This window comes from Protomyctophum bolini (assembly GCF_963924005.1).
Source record: "Protomyctophum bolini genome assembly, chromosome: 8".
Taxonomy (NCBI): Eukaryota; Metazoa; Chordata; class Actinopteri; order Myctophiformes; family Myctophidae; genus Protomyctophum; species Protomyctophum bolini.
The window spans coordinates 7,545,969-7,566,126 of NC_137869.1; the positions used below are offsets into that span (position 1 = coordinate 7,545,969).

General features: G+C 45.6%; 1 protein-coding gene across 4 annotated transcripts in view; it reads left to right on the forward strand.

Annotated features, from left to right (window-relative positions):
* The window catches only part of opa1 (OPA1 mitochondrial dynamin like GTPase), a 61,320-nt gene extending 41,748 nt beyond the window's left edge, over positions 1-19,572 (forward strand). For all 4 annotated transcript variants that reach the window (XM_080770946.1, XM_080770948.1, XM_080770947.1 and 1 more), the window contains 2 exons: positions 16,385-16,458; positions 17,226-19,572. In XM_080770946.1, the coding sequence (XP_080627072.1) occupies positions 16,385-16,449 (65 nt within the window). In that variant the 3' untranslated portion in view covers positions 16,450-16,458; positions 17,226-19,572. The remainder of the gene's footprint in view (positions 1-16,384; positions 16,459-17,225) is intronic.
* Positions 19,573-20,158: the final 586 nt, after the last annotated feature.

Consider the following 20,158-nt stretch of genomic DNA (forward strand, 5'->3'; position numbering starts at 1 on the left):
GGTATTAACCCATTCTGACCAGGCACCCATGTTGGTGTTAGCATCATGTTATGCTTTAGCTATTGAAAAATAGCAGATCTACAAGCTCATAGCGCGCCACCGAGTGGCGCGCTACGAGCTTGTAGGTCTGCTATTTTTGAAAAATCGAAGAACGACTGACATTTTTTTAAATCTGATCTCAGGTCAGAATGGGTTCATCAGACCAGTGTGTTGTCCAGTGGAAACCTCGTATGAATCTGATCTCAGGTCAGAATGGGTTAATGTACCTCTCCTGCTGCGTTCACACTGGCCGCTACAAAGCAAAACAGTTTCCCCATTCGTTTTCAATGGAAGCTCAGCGACACGGAGGTGCAAAGCGACACACCGCACATTTTGTAGCCGCTACAAACATCTACGATCCGAGTTGAGCTGCGGATACAAAAGGACCAAAGTGTTGTTTAACCATCGCTTTGTAGCACCGGGTCTTTTGTATACCTGCTATTGTGAACGCGGCATCAGAGTCGGTTCTCGCTGTTCGTTCATTCATTCATTCAAACCTTCATTGAGGTTGCCCTCATTTGCAATGTCGTCCAGATATATCAAGCTGTGACATGAAGTCTGTTGGTTCCAACTTGGCGTCCTAAGTGTACGGTTCGCATGCTCTGCACCGGATTGGGAGCTTGCATGCAGTCATGGTGTGAGAACCAACCAATCACGTGACCACAAACCAACCAACTTGACGTCCTTGACCAATGGGCATTGTGTGTGCCGGCCACCCTGCACACACACAGCGATCAAAGGTGCTGGCCTGCAAACATACATTTTTTCCTGTGTTGAAAACGCCCACGTTTTGATTCAGTTTGAAGTACACTGGAGAAGTGGTTCCCAAACGTTTTAGCCCCGTGACCCAAAACCGAAATTAGATATTCGCCCGGGATCCAAACTAGTGTTAACCCATTCTGACCTGAGATCAGATTCATACGAGGTTTCCACTGGACACACACTGGTCTGATTAACCCATTCTGACCTGAGATCAGATATAAAAAAAATGTCAGTCGTTCTTCGATTTTTCAAAAATAGCTAAAGCATAACATGGTGCTAACACCAGAATGGGTTCCCGTTCAGAATGGGTTAATAGCAGATCTACAAGCTCACAAGGCGGCGTGAAGCGACGCGTTGTAGATCGGCTATTTTCACTACTAAGACAACAAGGCGGTGATCCGAGCACTCAAAAAGTTAAAAAAAATGAGAGGGTACGAAGTACTTTATTTATAAAAAGTTAAAAGTCTTCTTAAATATTTGTTTTAATTTATGGAATTTCTTCATGATATTACTGGGGAAAAAAATCATTGATTTAGTTTTTCTGTCTCTTGCGACCCACAAACGGGTCCTGACCCAGTGCTTGTGAGCCTCATTCTGAGGGCTCCAGTTTCCCAAACTGTGCTCGCCTTCACCCACGTGCTGCCCTCCACCCTCGCCCTCGCCCTCTCCCTCTCTCTCTCTCTCTCTCTCTCTCTCTCTCTCTCTCTCTCACCTCGGGGCGTCCCGCTCGCTGCTGTGTCTTTAGCGGGTTTGTGAACCCGGCTTTCATGGTTACCAAGGATTGAAATTTACATTTGCTGGTATTCTGCCTCTGAATGAAAACAAAGCGCAATTTTCTTTTTAGTTTTGTTTAGGTAATCCATTCCTAAGCCTCGTTTGTGGTCGGGGAAGGGAGAGGAAGAGAGACCTGGGTTTTCTCTTAGGAGAGAGAGAGCGAGAGAGAGAGACCTGGGTTTCTCTTAGGTGAGAGAGAGAGAGAGAGAGAGAGAGAGACCTGGGTTTTCTCTTAGGAGGTGAAAATGTGTTGAGAGGTTGAGTCTGTAATACTCCCTCTCGTACCCTCACACTGACCCACCACCTTCATTATGGGGGAGGGGGGGGGGTTGCATTTAACTATATACAGTTATGTATGTAAGAGTCTACAAATACAGGTCCATTTGGTTACATTTGAGTTAAATAAACACTACATTTTACTGTGTAGTGGGGGAAACACCGTTTCATTACTCCTACAGTACATCTCTCTCTCTCTCTCTCTCTCTCTCTCTCTCTCTCATGGTTTTAATTTCAGTGTGTTTAGGTGTGTGTGTTGTCTGAATAGAGTAAGGCTCCTGTGTGTTGTGTTTAGGTGTGTGTGTGTGTGTGTGTGTGTGTGTGTGTGTGTGTGTTGTCCTGCTGAACAGAGTAAGGCTCCTGTGTGTTGTGTTTAGGTGTGTGTGTGTGTGTTGTCCTGCTGAACAGAGTAAGGCTCCTGTGTGTTGTTTAGGTGTGTGTGTTGTCCTGCTGAACAGAGTAAGGCTCCTGTGTGTTGTTTAGGTGTGTGTGTGTGTTGTCCTGCTGAATAGAGTAAGGCTCCTGTGTGTTGTGTTTAGGTGTGTGTGTGTGTGTGTGTGTGTGTGTGTGTGTGTGTGTGTGTGTGTGTGTTGTCCTGCTGAACAGAGTAAGGCTCCTGTGTGTTGTGTTTAGGTGTGTGTGTGTGTGTGTGTGTGTGTGTGTGTGTGTGTGTTGTCCTGCTGAACAGAGTAAGGCTCCTGTGTGTTGTGTTTAGGTGTGTGTGTGTGTGTGTGTGTGTGTTGTCCTGCTGAACAGAGTAAGGCTCCTGTGTGTTGTGTTTAGGTGTGTGTGTGTGTGTGTGTGTGTGTGTGTGTGTGTGTGTGTGTGTGTGTTGTCCTGCTGAACAGAGTAAGGCTCCTGTGTGTTGTTTAGGTGTGTGTGTTGTCCTGCTGAATAGAGTAAGGCTCCTGTGTGTTGTGTTAGGTGTGTGTGTGTGTGTGTGTGTGTTGTCCCTGCTGAACAGAGTAAGGCTCCTGTGTGTTGTGTTTAGGTGTGTGTGTGTGTGTGTGTGTGTGTTGTCCTGCTGAACAGAGTAAGGCTCCTGTGTGTGTGTGTGTGTGTGTGTGTGTGTTGTCCTGCTGAACAGAGTAAGGCTCCTGTGTGTGTGTGTGGTGTGTGTGTGTGTGTGTGTGTGTGTGTGTGTGTGTGTGTGTGTTGTCCTGCTGAACAGAGTAAGGCTCCTGTGTGTTGTGTTTAGGTGTGTGTGTGTGTGTGTGTGTGTGTGTGTTGTCCTGCTGAACAGAGTAAGGCTCCTGTGTGTTGTTGTAAAGTGATCGTGTCGGAGCCGCTACAACTCTACGTTTATTCTTCCCTGGAGCGGGAGGGAAACCTCAAGGCTTTGACTCTGAGCCAAACCGTCCATTTTCTCCTGGGAGCAAAACCGTAGTAGGCAAACACTGTAGTCCCAGTTGTCATAACGCACGTGCACACACACACACACACACACAGACACACACACAGACCCGCTGTGACAGGTTGATATACTGCCAAGGCCCTCGTCCTGTTAATGTTGTCTCAAGCGCACTCCCTACATGAACAAACTGTCTTTCTTCTCTTTCTTTATTTCTAAACTCAATTCGACTTAATCTGCCTCCCCATCTCTCTCTCTCTCTCTCTCTCTCTCTCTCTGCCTCCCTTTCTCTCTGCCAACATGTAAGACAGATTGTAGCTACAGTAATCCTACTAATGTCAAAAGCACATGTTGGATCCCGCGGTCACTCTTCCTCTCTCACATCCTCTCGTTTTATCTCTTTATCGTCCTCCATTACATGCCTCGTCCCTCTACCATCCACCTCTCTTCATGTTCTGCCTGCTCCTCTCTCTCACTCCATCTTCCTGACAGCTCCGAGTGGAAATGGCTTCTGTCTTCCTAACAGCTGTAACAGTCGGACCCCCGGCCCCCCCCGGCCCCCTCCTCACCTCCCGTGGCCCCAGTCACCCCAACTCCCGTCCTCTCCCGAGACAGTGAGCCAGAGCAGTGTGCTCCGTAACCGCTTCATAGCACGGCTCACACGCGCGCACAAGAGGTCGACACGCGCACACACACACGTCTCGTTCAAAAACATGCACTCACCACAGGCACACATGCAGCCATGCACGCATGCGTGCACACACATACACACACACAGGGACTTGCACACACTCACTCACTCATACCCACACGAGAGAGAGAGACACACATACTGTACAGATACACACACACACACACACGCCCGCCTACACCTTCCATCCAGCAGCATGTGGCTGACAGACTCTTGGCAGCAGACCGGGTGTTAAATCTTCCCTCCAGCCCCGTCTTAAGGAAGTGACCGAGTCAGATGGATATTCACACAGTAAGAGGAGACGAGATGAAGGATGGACCAACACACATACACATGCCTGGTGCTAATACAAGGGCTTTTACAATGCCACGGACTCCAAATAGCCATACCCCCCCCCCACCACAATAATGCAAAATGGCTTTTGTGTGCTTGTGTGTGTGTGTGTGTATATTATATTAGTGCTGTCCAAATTAACTCTTTAAGCTAAATGTTTAAGAGCTCTTCAGCCCTTATTTTGACCATCAGCCAGCTGATTTGGCGAACCGGAATCATTCATTTCCGGGGCAGGGAGCGCACCGCTCCGCAGGCTGGGAGCGCACCGCTCCACAGGCTGGGAGCGCACCGCTCCACAGGCTGGGAGCGCACCGCTCCACAGGCTGGGAGCGCCTGTTGTCATTTCCGGTTGGGACGTCATCTAAAGTGGTATTGGAAGTAATCACACCTCCCGTTGTCGTCGATCGCCTCTGGGGTGTTTTGGCTACAGTACATCTAGCTACTTCAGCTACATCCAAGATGGCGCCTGGTGTACCTTGAAAAGGGCTCCGTAGCTTTAAATCCCTGGGCACTCTGATTTAATGGTCCTAAATACCCCCGGGCGTTCGGGGTGTTAACCAGTGTCATCCAGTCTAGAGCCTCAAAAACCATATCCACTCATTTACACACACACACACACACACACACACACACACACACTTGCAGACCGTTTCCATATCCGCTGATTTCCTTGGAGTGTGGGAAAGTAGTAAGTCCATCTGTTTCCATCACAGAAGGCTCCCCAGAGACGCCATCTCACAGATCCTACTGTCACTCACACACACACACACACACACACACACACACACACACACACACACACATACAGCAGAACACACACTCACACTACGCAGGATGTGATTAAAAATGTGCTGCATGCGTCTGCACTTGGCATGTTCACTTCACACATAGATACAGGTACAACACACACGCGCGCACACACGCGCACACGCACACGGCTGAGATAAGTTTCAGAAACGGGTGAGGTACTAATAGAACCATGTATTGGGTGTGTTTAGGGGTATAAAGGTCAGGATAAAGGCTGTTTGCTCAGGAAGTGATCTGAGATGAGGCCATTAAAAAAGGATTCCAGTGTGTGGCTTCACACCACTCCTTTTAAACACGCTATTCCTTTGCATCTTCTCACCGTGCGTGCGTGTGTACAGTATGTGTGCGCATAAGTGCATGTGCACCTGTGTGTTCAGCGCAGTGTGCAGCAGTTAACTCTCCACACACACCTGTCTGGGTCATTACTCTGAGGGGACAAGTGCTCTACTTTGAGTCTTCATCATCATCATCATCATCACATTCCCCAGGCATATTTAACCTTTGAACCCCCAGACACTGTAGACTTCCATCAGAGTGCACAAAGTGAAAGGCTCGTCTTCACTGATTTACGCCCCACACTTCCTCTTCACCGCTTTCAACCTGGCTTCCCTTTTTTGGGCATGTCATTATAGGTGAAAAGTTTAACACGTTTTCAAAAGATTTCACTTTTTTGTTTTTGTTTAACAATGCAAAATAGTCACGTCAAGTTTTTTTTTATATAGCACATTTCACACGACAAGTGCGGACTCGATTTGCTTCAATGGCATACATTGAGAATAAGAAAATTCAATAACGATGCAAAAATGAAGACAATTACATAATAATTAGAAAACATGATTACAAAAATGAGTTAACACAATCAGCGCCGGGATTTCGTTCCCGGCGCTCCCCCCCCCCCCCCCCCCCCCCCCCCCCCGGACAAATATTTTTGCTTTGGGGTAGACTGACTGGATGGTAACCGCAAGGTTGCCAGTTCAAACCCGGGCTCCCCCAGAGTTAGTGTTGAAGTGTCCTTGAGCAAGACACTGAACCCCTAATTGCTCCTGATGTGCTGGTTGGTGCCGCGCATGGTTTCTGCTGCCATCGGTGTATGAATGTGTGTGTGAATGTAATGCACAATCTATGTAAAGTGCCTTGGATAGAGGCGTTATATTATTACACCATTAAAGATGAATTGGTAGAGATTTTAGTACCACCTAAGGTGACAATAACATTTTTGTATTCCTACATGTCTCTAGTTTATATTTTGGTAAGTCTTCCAATTCAGTAGCCAGTTATGGCCAGTTATATGTGACCATACCATTAACAGCCTATATAAGGCAAAACTTCCAGCCAGATCAACACCAGACCGAACTGCTGGAAAAGGGACTTTCCTTTGTCCCGACACTGGATATCTATAAACAACAAACCAACAGGTTAAAGAAAGACCTTTCTCAGTATCACCGCAGATTGAAACTAGCTACACACTTTGGAATGGACCAAGGAACGGAGATACTGCCTTTTCGACCAAAATCAAGCTGGGAACCGTCTGAGAATTTAATCCCAAGCAGTCTTAAACGACTGATGCAGAAGGACATGAATACGGTAACACGCATACCAGGACACATTAAGGAAAAAGATAATCTCACAATAGAACAAACCAGGGCACTTAGGGAACTAATCAACAACAAACAAATCATTATCAAACCAGCAGACAAAGGCTCCTGCATAGTAATTATGGATCGACACCAATACCTTTTAGAAGGTGAGAGACAGCTCAACAATCAGGACCATTATAGGCAATTAGACCAACCCATTTACATGCAGACAGCTACGAAGGCCATAGCCATCATAAACAGTCTTAAGGACAAAAGGCACATAAACGCCAAACAACACCAATACTTAATAGGACAGGATAGCCCACGGGCTAGGATATTTTATCTTTTACCAAAAATACACAAAAGCCCGGATTCATGGACAATACCATATGAAATTCCACCCGGGAGACCAATTGTGTCGGACTGTGGCAGCGAGACGTATCAGACAGCAGAGTTTATTGAATATTTCCTGAACCCACTGTCGATAAAACACCCCAGTTTTATAAAAGACACTTACGATTTTGTGGACAAAATTAAAGCTATTAAAGTAGGAAAGGAGGCCCTTCTATTTTCAATAGATATAGACAGCCTCTACACAAACATTGAAACAGAATCAGGACTCCAAGCAGTCAGGGAAGTCTTTAGTAAATACCCAGACACAAGTCGACCAGAGGAGGAAATACTCCAATTACTAGACTTAAATCTAACCCAGAATGATTTTTCCTTTAACAACAAATTCTATTTACAAATCAAAGGCACGGCCATGGGAAAGAGATTTGCACCATCTTATGCAAACATTTACATGAGCATATGGGAACAGACCGCACTAGAAAAATGCAGACTTAAACCGACACATTACTATAGATTTCTAGATGATATATTTGGAATATGGGAACATAGCCAAGAAGAATTCCAGGAATTTATTGATGTTTTAAATAGCCATCATAGATCCATAACGATAAAATATGTGACACACACAGAAAGGATTGACTTTCTTGATGTAACAATCTTCAAGGGCCCAAACTTTAACACAAATGGGAAACTAGACTTAAAAGTATTCTTTAAAGAAACAGACACTCACGCCCTATTACACAAAACGTCATTCCACCCGACACACTCCTACACAGGAATAGTCAAATCACAACTACTAAGATTCCATAGGATTTGCACGCAAAGAAGTGATTTCAAAATAGCTTGTAAAACTCTATTTAATGCCCTCAGACTAAGAGGATACACTAGGACCTTCCTCCGGAAAGCCCAAAAAACCTTCTTAGAAATAAAAGTGCGAGATACAGGCCCCAAATTGGCCCTGATAACCAGTTATTCAACACAGAGCACACTAGCCAACAACAGAATAAAAAGGAATTTTGAGAACCGAACAGACGATCTTCTAAAAGATTATAAAATTATATCGGCCTACAGAAAAAATAAAAACCTTAAAGATTATCTAGTACACAGCAAGCTAAAAGAAATCAACACACCAGCACGCCAGGGACCAGAATACTTCAAACCCAAACAATTAGTAAAGAATAGAACCACAAAACGCGTCTTGGAGATTAAACAACAAATAACAGCCAGAACCAGCAACTGCATTTATTTAATCACATGTGAAAAATGTGGTTTACAATATGTCGGAGAGACAGGTAAAACAATAGGTACTAGGCTGGGACGACACAGATACAATATTAACAATGCCAAAAAGACAACCACAAGATTGGTGCAACATTTTATGGCGCACGGCATTGGAGCTCTAAAATGCGCTGGACTTCAACACAATCCTAACTGGACAGTAGGACAAAGACGTTTTAATGAAAAACAGTGGATTAAGAACCTCAACACGGATTTTCCTCGAGGCTTAAACATGCCTAAAATTAGATCTTGAACACTAAAAAACTTAAACTCAGGATTAAACTGGAGAAATCTAAAAGTGATTGGATCAGACTTCCTTCGGATACATGGCGAATGCATTTATTCCTTGCATTGTGCCTACACATGTCGCGACCTGCGGTCGCGACATGTGTAGGCACAGTGCACTGAAATCTTTTAATTCCCCCCCCGGACAAATATTTTTGCTTTGGGGTAGACTGACTGGATGGTAACCGCAAGGTTGCCAGTTCAAACCCGGGCTCCCCCAGAGTTAGTGTTGAAGTGTCCTTGAGCAAGACACTGAACCCCTAATTGCTCCTGATGTGCTGGTTGGTGCCGCGCATGGTTTCTGCTGCCATCGGTGTATGAATGTGTGTGTGAATGTAATGCACAATCTATGTAAAGTGCCTTGGATAGAGGCGTTATATTATTACACCATTAAAGATGAATTGGTAGAGATTTTAGTACCACCTAAGGTGACAATAACATTTTTGTATTCCTACATGTCTCTAGTTTATATTTTGGTAAGTCTTCCAATTCAGTAGCCAGTTATGGCCAGTTATATGTGACCATACCATTAACAGCCTATATAAGGCAAAACTTCCACATTTCATTATGCTTTAAGTAGCATGTGACATGTCAAACTAGGGGGTTTTCGTGATTTTGAATCCATTATGCACGAAAAAAAACACACACTAAAATGGCCATAGCCACAAATGTGATGAGGTCATCACATTTGCGCGATTGGCTATGGCCGCATTTAGGCCATAGCTGCTTAAAGCATAATGAAATTATGTTATAATTTAGCTATTGAAAAATAGCAGATCTGCAAGCTCACAGAGTGGCGCACTATACGAGCTTGTAGGTCTGCTATTTTTGAAAATGGTTCCAGGTGTCCCTGGAACAACATATTTTCAGATGGGGGTCGGTGGCCAATTGCATATATTTGTGGGCGTCCTTGACATGAACCACACACAGAAACATGTGTTTTTCAGAAAACCGTCAGGATTTATTAAGGTATTTGTAGAATCGAGCTCAGGTCTAAATGGGTTATGCAATGAATTGGAAGGCTTATCATACCATCATATAAACTAGAGACATGCAGGAATATATATATATTTGGGTGGTACCAACTACCAATTCATGGAAATATTAGTGTTGGCCCCTCCCTGCAGCCTGCACTAGTAATAACGTAATGTGGAGTTTATACATTTCATAGTGAGGAGACTTTGTCAGGTGATCTAAGGGATCAACAAGATCACACAACTGTGATTTAGTTCTGATCTCCAGAAGTTTAGCTGCAGCTCATGCTGAGACCAGCAGCGGTATGCTTGGTGTTTGTCTCCTGAAAGGAAAAAGGTTGCGTGTGTTTGTCTGAGAATTCCCGATGAGCCTGTCTCATCCACTTGTGATCATTTGGCATGAATGACTGTCAACCCACCAGACACATGAATCCACTTTGTGAAACATCTGCAGACTTTTGAGAGAATGCATTTCTTTTGATTTATTATGATTTTACATACAATCCCCTGCCCTGAAATGTTTGGTGACATTCAAAGACATCCGCCCTGCTCGTCATTAAAAGCCATTGGCAGTCACCCGGTCCTTGGTCTCGTGTATCCAGATGATCAGAGATCTAATCCGTCTAATCATATGCATTCAAATGGATTTGCTAGAACAGGGGGTTCTCAACCCATGGGTCGTGACCCCTCAGGGGGGGGGGGGTTGCCAAATTATTTTGGGGCGTCCCCAAATTATAAATTTTGCAACTGGATGGCTGGAAAATGGAAATGAAGAGTTTACATAGTACACATGCATAAACTTTTCTTAATGATTATATCTGGTTTCGATATTCGTTCATGATATATTCTCTCTTTTATTTAGGTTATATTTGCAGTCAGTTTGTATTGGGGGTGGGGAGGTGGGCGGGCCGGGGCGGGGGGTCGTGAGACATGGCCAAAGCATTTCCGGGGGTCCCCCGCCAAAAAACTTTGAGAACCCCTGAGGTAGAACAGCGGCGAGATCGGCCACTAACAAAGCCACGCCTGTTGGAATTGAAAACAAATGTCACCATCCAAAAAAAAAGAATTACTTATATAGATTTTTTTAGGATAGTTTACATCCAGTGTTTAGCAAACTACATTGATGATTGAAATTATTTATTAGGAATAAAGGTCCTTGCAGACTGGACGTGTTTTTCAGTGTTTCAGGGACCTGAACCCCTTGACGTGTAGCATCTCGTTTCTGACGTCAACTTGATGTCGGCAGAGATAACAGTAGGTGAGGCTGAAGATCTCTTCAATCGCCGACGCAATACTATCCGGTGCTCTGAAATGGATCTCTCGCTCCGTTTGTTTTTGAGCTGTGCAATAACCGCTCCAATGACTGGCCGTGTCTGTCTGTCTGTCTGTCGTGTTGTGTGTGACCTCCGGCTGACCTGTGGGAGTTCCTCCAGCTGCCAGACGGGTCCGTGTCTTGTCTCACCCGTCGGGTCGGCCCAGCGTGTCCCGGCCCAGCCATGTGGTTTTTAGATAAGGAACGCTGATTCACGACGCTGTCACTGACACACTGGCCCGCATCCGCCTCCCACGGACCGGCACTCTGAGCAGCAGCACAACAATACACGTCCAGTGACAAATCAAGCAGCGTGCGCTCCGTTCTGCTTGTTACATTAAGAGATCGCTTTTCACAGAAGAAAGACAGGCACGCTATGGCCCCGCCCACACCGCGACCTTGGCTGTTATGAGATATAAAAGTGGTTTTCTTTTTAACGGTGACGGTTTGGACGGAACCTCTCCCCAAGCGTGCGCGCACACAGTCACACACACACACACACACACACACACACACACTGACCAGGCTCTGAACTCCTGTCCTGTTCTGTTTCCACCAGTAGATCTGGGATGGCTGTGCCAAGACGACCTTACCACAACCTTGGAACTAAACTCACACCGCTGAAATCTTTCTGTTGCCACCTCTTCATAACGGCTTCCCCTTGCCCCCCCCCCCCCCCCCTTCATTCAAGTTAGGAGAAAATGACCATCATCCACATGAAGAGGATTAGGTCCCTCTCTCTCTCTCTCTCTCTCTCCTGGTTGCTGGCTGCTTGTCCAGCAGGACCACAACAATGTTTCACACTCTAATTACAGGTCAATTAGAGTGTTTGTGGCCTGTGTGTGTGTGTGTGTGTCCCCGACTGCCAGCTCTCTGCTCAGACCTGGACTGAATGAGATATCATTTCATGTGGAGATCGGAACCCAGAGCGGAACCCCTTCCTACCCCTCCCCATCATCGCCACCCTTCTCTCTCAATGGGTGCCGCCCCCCCCCCGCCCCCCCCCCCCCCCCCCCCCCCCCCCCCTCCCCTCCCCGCCCACCCATCCATCCACCCACCCTGTCCTTTCCCAACCCACACACATGGCGCACACAACACTCGCCATCTTAAAGGCGAGAGGGGGGCCTCTGGGATGCAGGCCAGGGGATTATGAGAATATTCATGACCAGATAAAGGGCTGGGCGGTTGAATGACCGTGTTTGGGGGGCTCATCTCTTAGGTAAACAGGGACCCTAAATGGAGGTTCTTCTTATACCCCCCCATCCTCCTCCTTTCTCCAGCGGCTGTGCAAGGAACAGACACCGGCCACTCTGTCCACTTCTTTGTGTGTGTGTGTGTGTGTGTGTGTGTGTGTGTGTGTGTGTGTGTGTGTGTGTGTTGCATTTCCGAGAGGCCCCTGAAAAGAGGAGCCTTGTTGTGTCCTTTTCTTCTTGTTGCCTTTCTGTGGGACAAACAGATGGTGCTGAGTGAAATAAATATGTTCCTCACAGTGTCCGTCTTTGCATGTTGATAGGTTTTCTTTTTTTTTTAACGTGGCCGTTTTTTATTTGATTAATTAATTATTTTTCAAAGACCCCCCCCTCCCCCCCCCCATGGTTTACTGATCTCCTGAAAGCTGCCGAAGGCTCATTCTGATGTCGTTAGAAATCCCTCTAGATTAGTGAGTTGAATGGCTGACGGTTGTTGCCTTTCTGATCCACGCCAGGCTCACGTCCAGCATCTCCCGAGGTAACTCCAATCCTCATAATTCATTGCCAAGGATCAGACTTGTACAGTTCATTTGCTCTTGGCATGTTGTGGAGCAGTGACAACAACATCGGGGCAACCGTTGGGGGCGAAAGGGGGGGAAACCTTTTGTTAGCCAAGAAGTACATTCCAACATAACCCGTAATCTGTCCTCTGCGTTTGACCACATGATCCCTCGTGTCCCCGTCCTGGCCATGTCGTAATAGGCCGAATGTTCAGCAAAAGCTTAAATCTAATCTGCAAGCTCAGTAGCTCACACAACTCGTCAGGAGCTTTTGTAGATCGGCTATTTTCACTAAATAGATTTGGTGTGGGAGAGTAAAGAGGAGGGGGGAAAAGTACAGACCCGTGGGGGGAACTTTGTTTTTAACCCATTTAGAATGGGAACCCCTTTTGGGTTTTTTTATACATTTGTTTGTTAATTGCATATGTACAGTATATAACAACATATATACAGTATATATTTTTGAATAAATATCTTGAACAGAATTCAACACTGCTTGGGGAGCAGTCGGGGTCAGTGTCTTCTTGCACAAGGACTGAATGCCAAAAAAATATGTTTGCAGGAAGTATAGTCTTGCTGTAAAAGAGCTGTTCCCTCGATAAACAACCGCCCAAAAACAATGGTACCAGATTATTACAACACCGTGAGCCTGATCTCCTCTGACGGCGTCTTCCCGACAGGCCTGTGAGAGCCTCGCTGGGTGACCTCCTGTATATTAAGCCTCCGTACGGTTAGCCCGCCTTATCCCAGGACCACATCTAAACCCTCGTTGAGGCTTTGAAGAGTGAGCCAGGGGTTTTTCCCCTGCTTTACCAATGTGACAGGCAGCCCCTCCCTCCCCTCCCTCTCTCTTTCTCCAGGTCAGACAGATGCTGGCAGTAATCCTGCTCCGATTGGCCCGGGATTGAGTCATGTTGTCCTGTGGTCAGGGGTGGCGTCGCCCACACGGGTGAACTTTGACAGTTTTGCTTTGAGCTGTGTGTGTGTGTGTGTGTGTGTGTGTGTGTGTGTGTGTGGGGGAAACATTCTGGCCAGGCGAGTGCCTGTGCAGTGATTGTGTCTTTCCATGAGTGTGCACAGGTGTGTGTGTGTGTGTGTGGGAACCTCGTACCCCAGCAGGGTTGGGTTTCAGGCCCACACCTGCCACGGTGCTGCTGTGTCAGTGGGCTGTGTTCTCCCAGGCTGTGTTCTCCCACTGATCCTTAATACCTCCATTAGGTGTTGTAATCTCCCCCCAGCCCACTGCCATTGTGCCCCGACGTGTTAACACAGTATCAAAGCAAGGGGAATTTCTTCTCCTGCCACCTGCCATTCGTGCGTGTGTGTGGTGAGGAGATGGGGAGGTGGGGGCAGTATGTATTTATTATTGTCACTGTTGGGTAGAAACCTTCGTTTATCTGACTATTTATTTTTTCTGATAGATAAATGCTATTCTGGTCACCTTTTAAGTCTCTGTTGGTGATGCAAATATTTAACCAGTGTTTAATAATTATATTAATAATAATAATAATCCAATATTTAACGGTGCGACGTACCTTGTGCTTGTAGATCTATTATTAATAATATTATTTAATGTTAGCCTATAATAGTGAAAATAGTGGCGTCAGATTGAGAGTGGTTAACCAATGAATAGTATGAGAGCTTCTGAATAAATCTCATAACTTCGTTAGATCAATTTGAACATCAGAACATCCGGGTTTTGGACATAAAGGTTTGCACCCGACTGTCAAAATATATATATATATATATATTTTTTTTTAAATTTGTATTACTTTGTTGTGGCTTATGCTGTTTTACAGGCCTAGGAGTTTGTGTGTTTCCCAATTCTTCTCATATGGCAGTTATGCTCAGCTCAGCTCTGCTAGTGTGTGTGTGTGTGTGTGTGTGTGTGTGTGTGTGTGTGTGAGAGACTGTGTGTGTGTGTGTGTGTGAGACTGTGTGTGTGTGTGAGAGACTGTGTGTGTGTGTGTGTGTGTGTGAGAGACTGTGTGTGTGTGTGTGTGTGAGACTGTGTGTGTGTGTGTGAGAGACTGTGTGTGTGTGTGTGAGAGACTGTGTGTGTGTGTGCGCGCCCTGAAGGGCTGCCGTGCGCCTTTTATTTGTCCAGAAAGGGGACACCTCCTTGCCCGGGTTCCCATCAAAAGGGACGAGACCCCTTCTCGTCCAGGTTCAGTTACACTCCAAAGCACGCACACGTCTCACCTTTGTGCCGACCTGAAATGGACACTTAAGACCCCCGTTCCTCCGAGGTCTAACCATTCAACAATTGACAGCCAAGGTGTCTTTTAAATTCCCCCATCCCCCCCCCCCACCACTGTTTTCGTTGAGCCTCGTTGCTGTCCAAAACTATGACAATGGATGTTGTCAATAGATCTTCATCACATCTGGTGTGACGGACCGACCAGGACAGAGCATTGCTGGGGTTTGCGTTTCTTTGAAGCCGGTGTTTGAGTTTGAGCTTGGTGAAGATCCAGACAGATTACCCAGGGGTAGAGAGAGAGAGAGAGAGAGAGAGAGAGATGTGGAGCCGGGGAGAGAGAGAGAGACAAGTTCGGCGCTACAGCTGCCTGGCACCGAAAAACCACTGCCGCCTCCTCCCCCCCTCCTCCCCCCAGACACTGTTTAATTAGCGATTAAGACCCGCCTCAGATGAGGCCTCGCGTGACGCGACACAGTGGGTGGAAGGACCGCTTGTTTTCCAAAACGCTCTCTCTTCTCCCTCCACAATAGGAACCCCCAGTGAAGAAAAGAAGTTGCTGGAAGTTCTCCAGTATATTTTCTCTTCCTCCACACCCCTTTCATGAGGAATGTTGTTGTTATGGTATCTCCCTCAGTCCATTAGCCATGTGCCCCCCAGAGGGGACACACCGTGTCATGGCCATGAAGTGTGGGGTGGGAGCTTTAATGTGGTGTGTGATTTAACTGGGAAAGTGTACACACACACGGCCCTGCCTTCTCCCGTCTGATGTGTGAAGTGGTCCGTTCCTGCCCTGGGGTACGCTAGTACGCCGTCATAGTTAGTGGACCATCTGGTGTTATGGTGATGGAACGGAGAGCGGCTACCTGATGCACGGTGCTAGCTTCAACACTTCAAATCATTTGAACAACTTAAGAGGGAATTTGATTTGGAAAACAGTGAATTTCGCACAGCTCAAGACCCACTTCTACACTCTTGCTTTTAATTGCTCTTTTAAAAATTGTGTTATTCATGTCCTCACTGTATTGCATTACTGCTATTATTTTAATGTTTTTATGCCTTGCTTTCATGACATTTTATGTCATGAAAGGTGCAGAGGTCCAAACTCTGGCATTGGTCGGCCTCTAGTTAACGGATGTGTTTAAAGTTGTCCCTGTGTCGTGTTGCTGTCGCTGGCTCTGCCTGGGAGGGCCTTCCGAGCACCTCGGTGCCCATGGTGGTCCAAAAGACCATCTGGTTTCCCCCTGTAGAGAATGGAGTGGAAAGCACATAATGATGCTCTTTACTGGTTAAGACGGAACCACGCTGTTCAGGATCAGATGCTGCCAGGTTTTGTTTTGTCCTGCCCCCTTTAATTCCCTTCTTCTCAGATTTGACCCAGAGAATACCTGGATGAATGATTTTACGCGCATGCGTGTGCGTCGGCAGATATGGCAACACTACCATACCCAGAACACAATAGTGTATCCTCAACTTAATGACTCCTTAAGTGAACACCTTGGAAAGCACCTGTGTGTTTGTTGTGGTGTGAGCATTGGATATACAATGTACATACAGCATAGGCACTCAGATCATATCATAGCCATCATAGCCTGACTAGCCTACTTTTCTTTGTGTGTCTCTGCAGAGAAAGTGCGTGAAATCCAGGAGAAACTGGAAGCATTCATAGAAGCTCTGCACAAGGAGAAATAGGAGATCCAGGTATGTGTTTCCTTCTAAATGTCATTACATGGCTCTAGTTAAACAATAGGCCTGAGCAGGACTGCTACAGTACAAAGCCATCGCACGCTGTACTATACAGTCTTCACAATGTCCAATTTGTCCATTGTACCTAACCTGCAGAGTGTACGGCGCTGTTGTGTGTTTATTATTGTCTAATTAGATTGGGATTAGGGATGCAAACAATGCTACTCCCAGGTTTAAATCCGATGTGATCTCAAAACACTCTTCAATAGTAGAACCTGATATAACGTATCAGGAATCAAAGCCAAGCGTCTTCACAGAGAGAGAGAGAGAGAGAGAGAGAGAGAGAGAGAGAGAGAGCAGAGCACCCTTTTATATTATGTGGGAAAGAAATGGATTATATCCAGAGTTTAGACATGCTGCTGGAAATGAATATCAGTTTTTTACTGTGGTTAAACTGTTGCTCATCTCTCTGAGTGTGTATCACAGGAGTGGCTAGTACCGCTAAGTAAAAATACTCAATACTCAATTCACCTGTAATGTGCTGGAATAATATGACTTTGTAAAAACCCGTACATACCCTTTGTATCTAGAATCAATCATTCTGTGTCCAGGGACTTGCACCTGTTTTTCTGGGCATGTCTGTGTTTGTACAGTGAAAGTATCGGAACATAATCTCAGGCTATGTAGATCTGCTATTTTCAACATAATCTCAGGCTGTGTAGATCTGCTATTTTCAAACTCTGTCTATCTCTCTCTCTCTCTCCCCCCCTCTGGTTTTGCAGACCCATTGAGAGCTAGCCGGCGGATCGCTGCAACGCAATGCACTGAACAAAGACAACAAATTTAGACAGTTTGTAAATTTCTGCCTCACCTAAAATCTCCACCCACCTCCACCTCCACCACCCATCTGATTCTAAACTCCACGGCTCTGCTAACCGCACTGCTCATGCACAGAAGAAAGGGACAGTGAGCAGACTTTATTTTTCTTTTCTTTCTTTTTTTTTCCCCCCTTTTTTTCCTTGCTACCAGTGACTCGAGGTGAAGTGTGTCTTGCTCCATGGCTGTGCAACACGAGTAAAGCCAGTGACTCGAGGTGGAGTGTGTCTGCTTCCTTACTCAGCGTGCTACAGACAGACAGACAGGAGAGCACTCGGCCATGCCTTCCCTCCCAGCTCTCCCAGGCAGTCACAGTCCCTTTGCTTCGGTCGGTGCAGGTAAACACTCTGCATCAGCCCCATTCAGCCCTCTGGATTTCCTCCATCGCACACTGGAGCCTAAATACTGGAAGCCCAGGAGGACGAGACCCTATCGTAACACTTGAGAAATCTCTCCCCCCCCCCCCCCCCCTCCCCTGTGTTTCCCTTGTTTTCAATAAATAAGGATGCTGTATGTATGCGTTCTTCTCTCACACCTTCTTTTCCCTCCTGTGGTGTGTGTGTGTGTGTGTGTGTGTGTGTGTGTGTGTGTGTGTGTGTGTCTGTGTGTGTGTGTGTGTGTGTGTGTGTGTGTGTGTGTGTGTGTGTGTGTGTGTCTGTGTGTGTGTGTGTTTGCATGTGCGTGTAAGCGTTTAGGATGCATTTCGCTGTACATTGCTTGTGTGTCCGGTTGATTGGTGAGGCGGCCTTGACCTTTTCATAATTCTGCCTAACCTTTTGGCCCTGGTTTGCTACAGTATGTTACCTGAGACATTCACTCGCATTACCTAGGCATCTAAGTTAGTTGTATCTCTAAACAGGAAATTGTTTGGTTCCAGTTACAGTTCTGGATAAATCTTTAAGTCGTAAAGGGACTAGGGGGCTCAACAGTGGTTGAGCTGCTATGAACTCTAAACTAAGTGTAGGAGTATAGATTTATTGAGTTTGGTTTGACAGAGATCTCTGTAGACCCTTCTGCTAACCTTTCATTCGGTCCTTTTGCGTGCGTGCGTGCGTGTGTGAGAGAGAGAGAAAGTGTGTGTGTGTGTGTGTGTGTGTGTGTATGTGTGTGTGTGTGTGTGTGTGTGTGTGTGTGTGTGTGTCGTCATAGGTGCTGTGCCATGAACATTTCTTTTCGTATCTACACTAGTATAGCTTGTCTTTGGCTTCAACTTATTGGACGTGAAGTCTGTCCATCACGTCAGCTGGTCCAATCACAAACTCACTGGGGTTCCAACATCGTCATGGGTGGCTTAGTTAAAACAGACACAGTATCAAGCTGTTGGCATCGTTAAATGACACGCGGAAATGGGGAAACTGTAACGTCACGTCGGATTATTATAATTGTTTTCTTCCAGAACAAAAACAGTCACTCGTCTCCGGATCACTGCTCTGCTTCTGTCTAGGACTGTCACGATTACACATTTGAGTTGACTATTAATTGTCAATTGACACATTTTTGCCTTGGCTTTTACGCTTGTATTGGTGCACAGGGGCAGATATGGCAAATAATTGAAATATACCAATAAATGACTGGCATTTTTATAAATGTTATTCTTAAAAAATAAAAATAGCGGAAATAGCCGAGCAACGTGTGACGAAGTGACGCGTTTTAAGCTTGTGTAGATCTGCGATTTCCTGCTTTTTTAAAAATGTATTAACATCTTTCAACATGGGAGCAATTATGAACGATTATGACAAAATAATTATAAACGCTTATGTAATAATTGTGACAACCCTACTCCTGTCTCTCTCCTCTTCATGCTACTCCACCATCCTCCACCTCACCTTTTCTCTGTCCATTGTCGCTCTCTTTTCCATCCCCGTCATGTCCTGCCCTCTCACTCTCTCACCTCTCGCTTGAGAAACAATCTTGATGACTGTTTGACTGATCGGGGACAGAGGTCCAAAAGTGACTTTCAGCCACATTCATGTGTATATGGGTATATATATATACATACACAATACTTTATGGACTTGTTAATATTAAATTATGGAGCTGTTATCACATAGTCGCTGTATGGACAGTGAGTGTTAACAGAACAGCCATGGTTGGGTTAAAAACAAATAGTATAATAACATTTTTCTCTTTTATGTTGTAGAATGTATAATGTTTGCATGGTGTACCCCAACAGATGTGCTTTATTTATTGAATTCGATTGTGTTTTAAACCAATACAAAGAAGTGAAAATAAAATAAATGAGTCATTTTTCCATCATGTCTCCTGATTCCTCTGTAGGTGATGTTTAATTTTTTTTTTGCAAGTGTCTAAGGAGTCTTGATATAGGTCCATAACTGTTATACAGTAAATATAAAAGTACCTTTTTAGTGAGTATACGAAACACTACATTTACATTTACAGCAATGACCAGGGGAGTGGTTAAAGGGTGTCTGTGGCTGTGAAGGTAAAGCGGTCTGGGCATCGGAAGGTTCCGGTTCCATCCTGGCTCCTTCCGGCGTTGTGTTGAAGTGTCCTTGATCAAGACATTGAACCACTGCTCCCTGGCCGTCGTTCAATAGCTACCCACTCCTAATGGGCAGTAGATAAATGCAGAGGTAAGTGCAAAATAATGTACCTGGTCGGCGAAACTTTGCCCATTTCCCAAACGGCTCGCAATGGTTCATATTTTTAGACTAGATTTTTATGTGATTGACTGTTGAGAGTTTGGCCTCCTTTTTGTCCAAAGAACACGTGAGTTTATCGCACAAAATACGGAATTCCTTTTTTAGTACTATACACTGTCACTTTTATACTCCAACCTTGAACGTTTGCGGAGTACCCATGAGTAAAATAATACAAC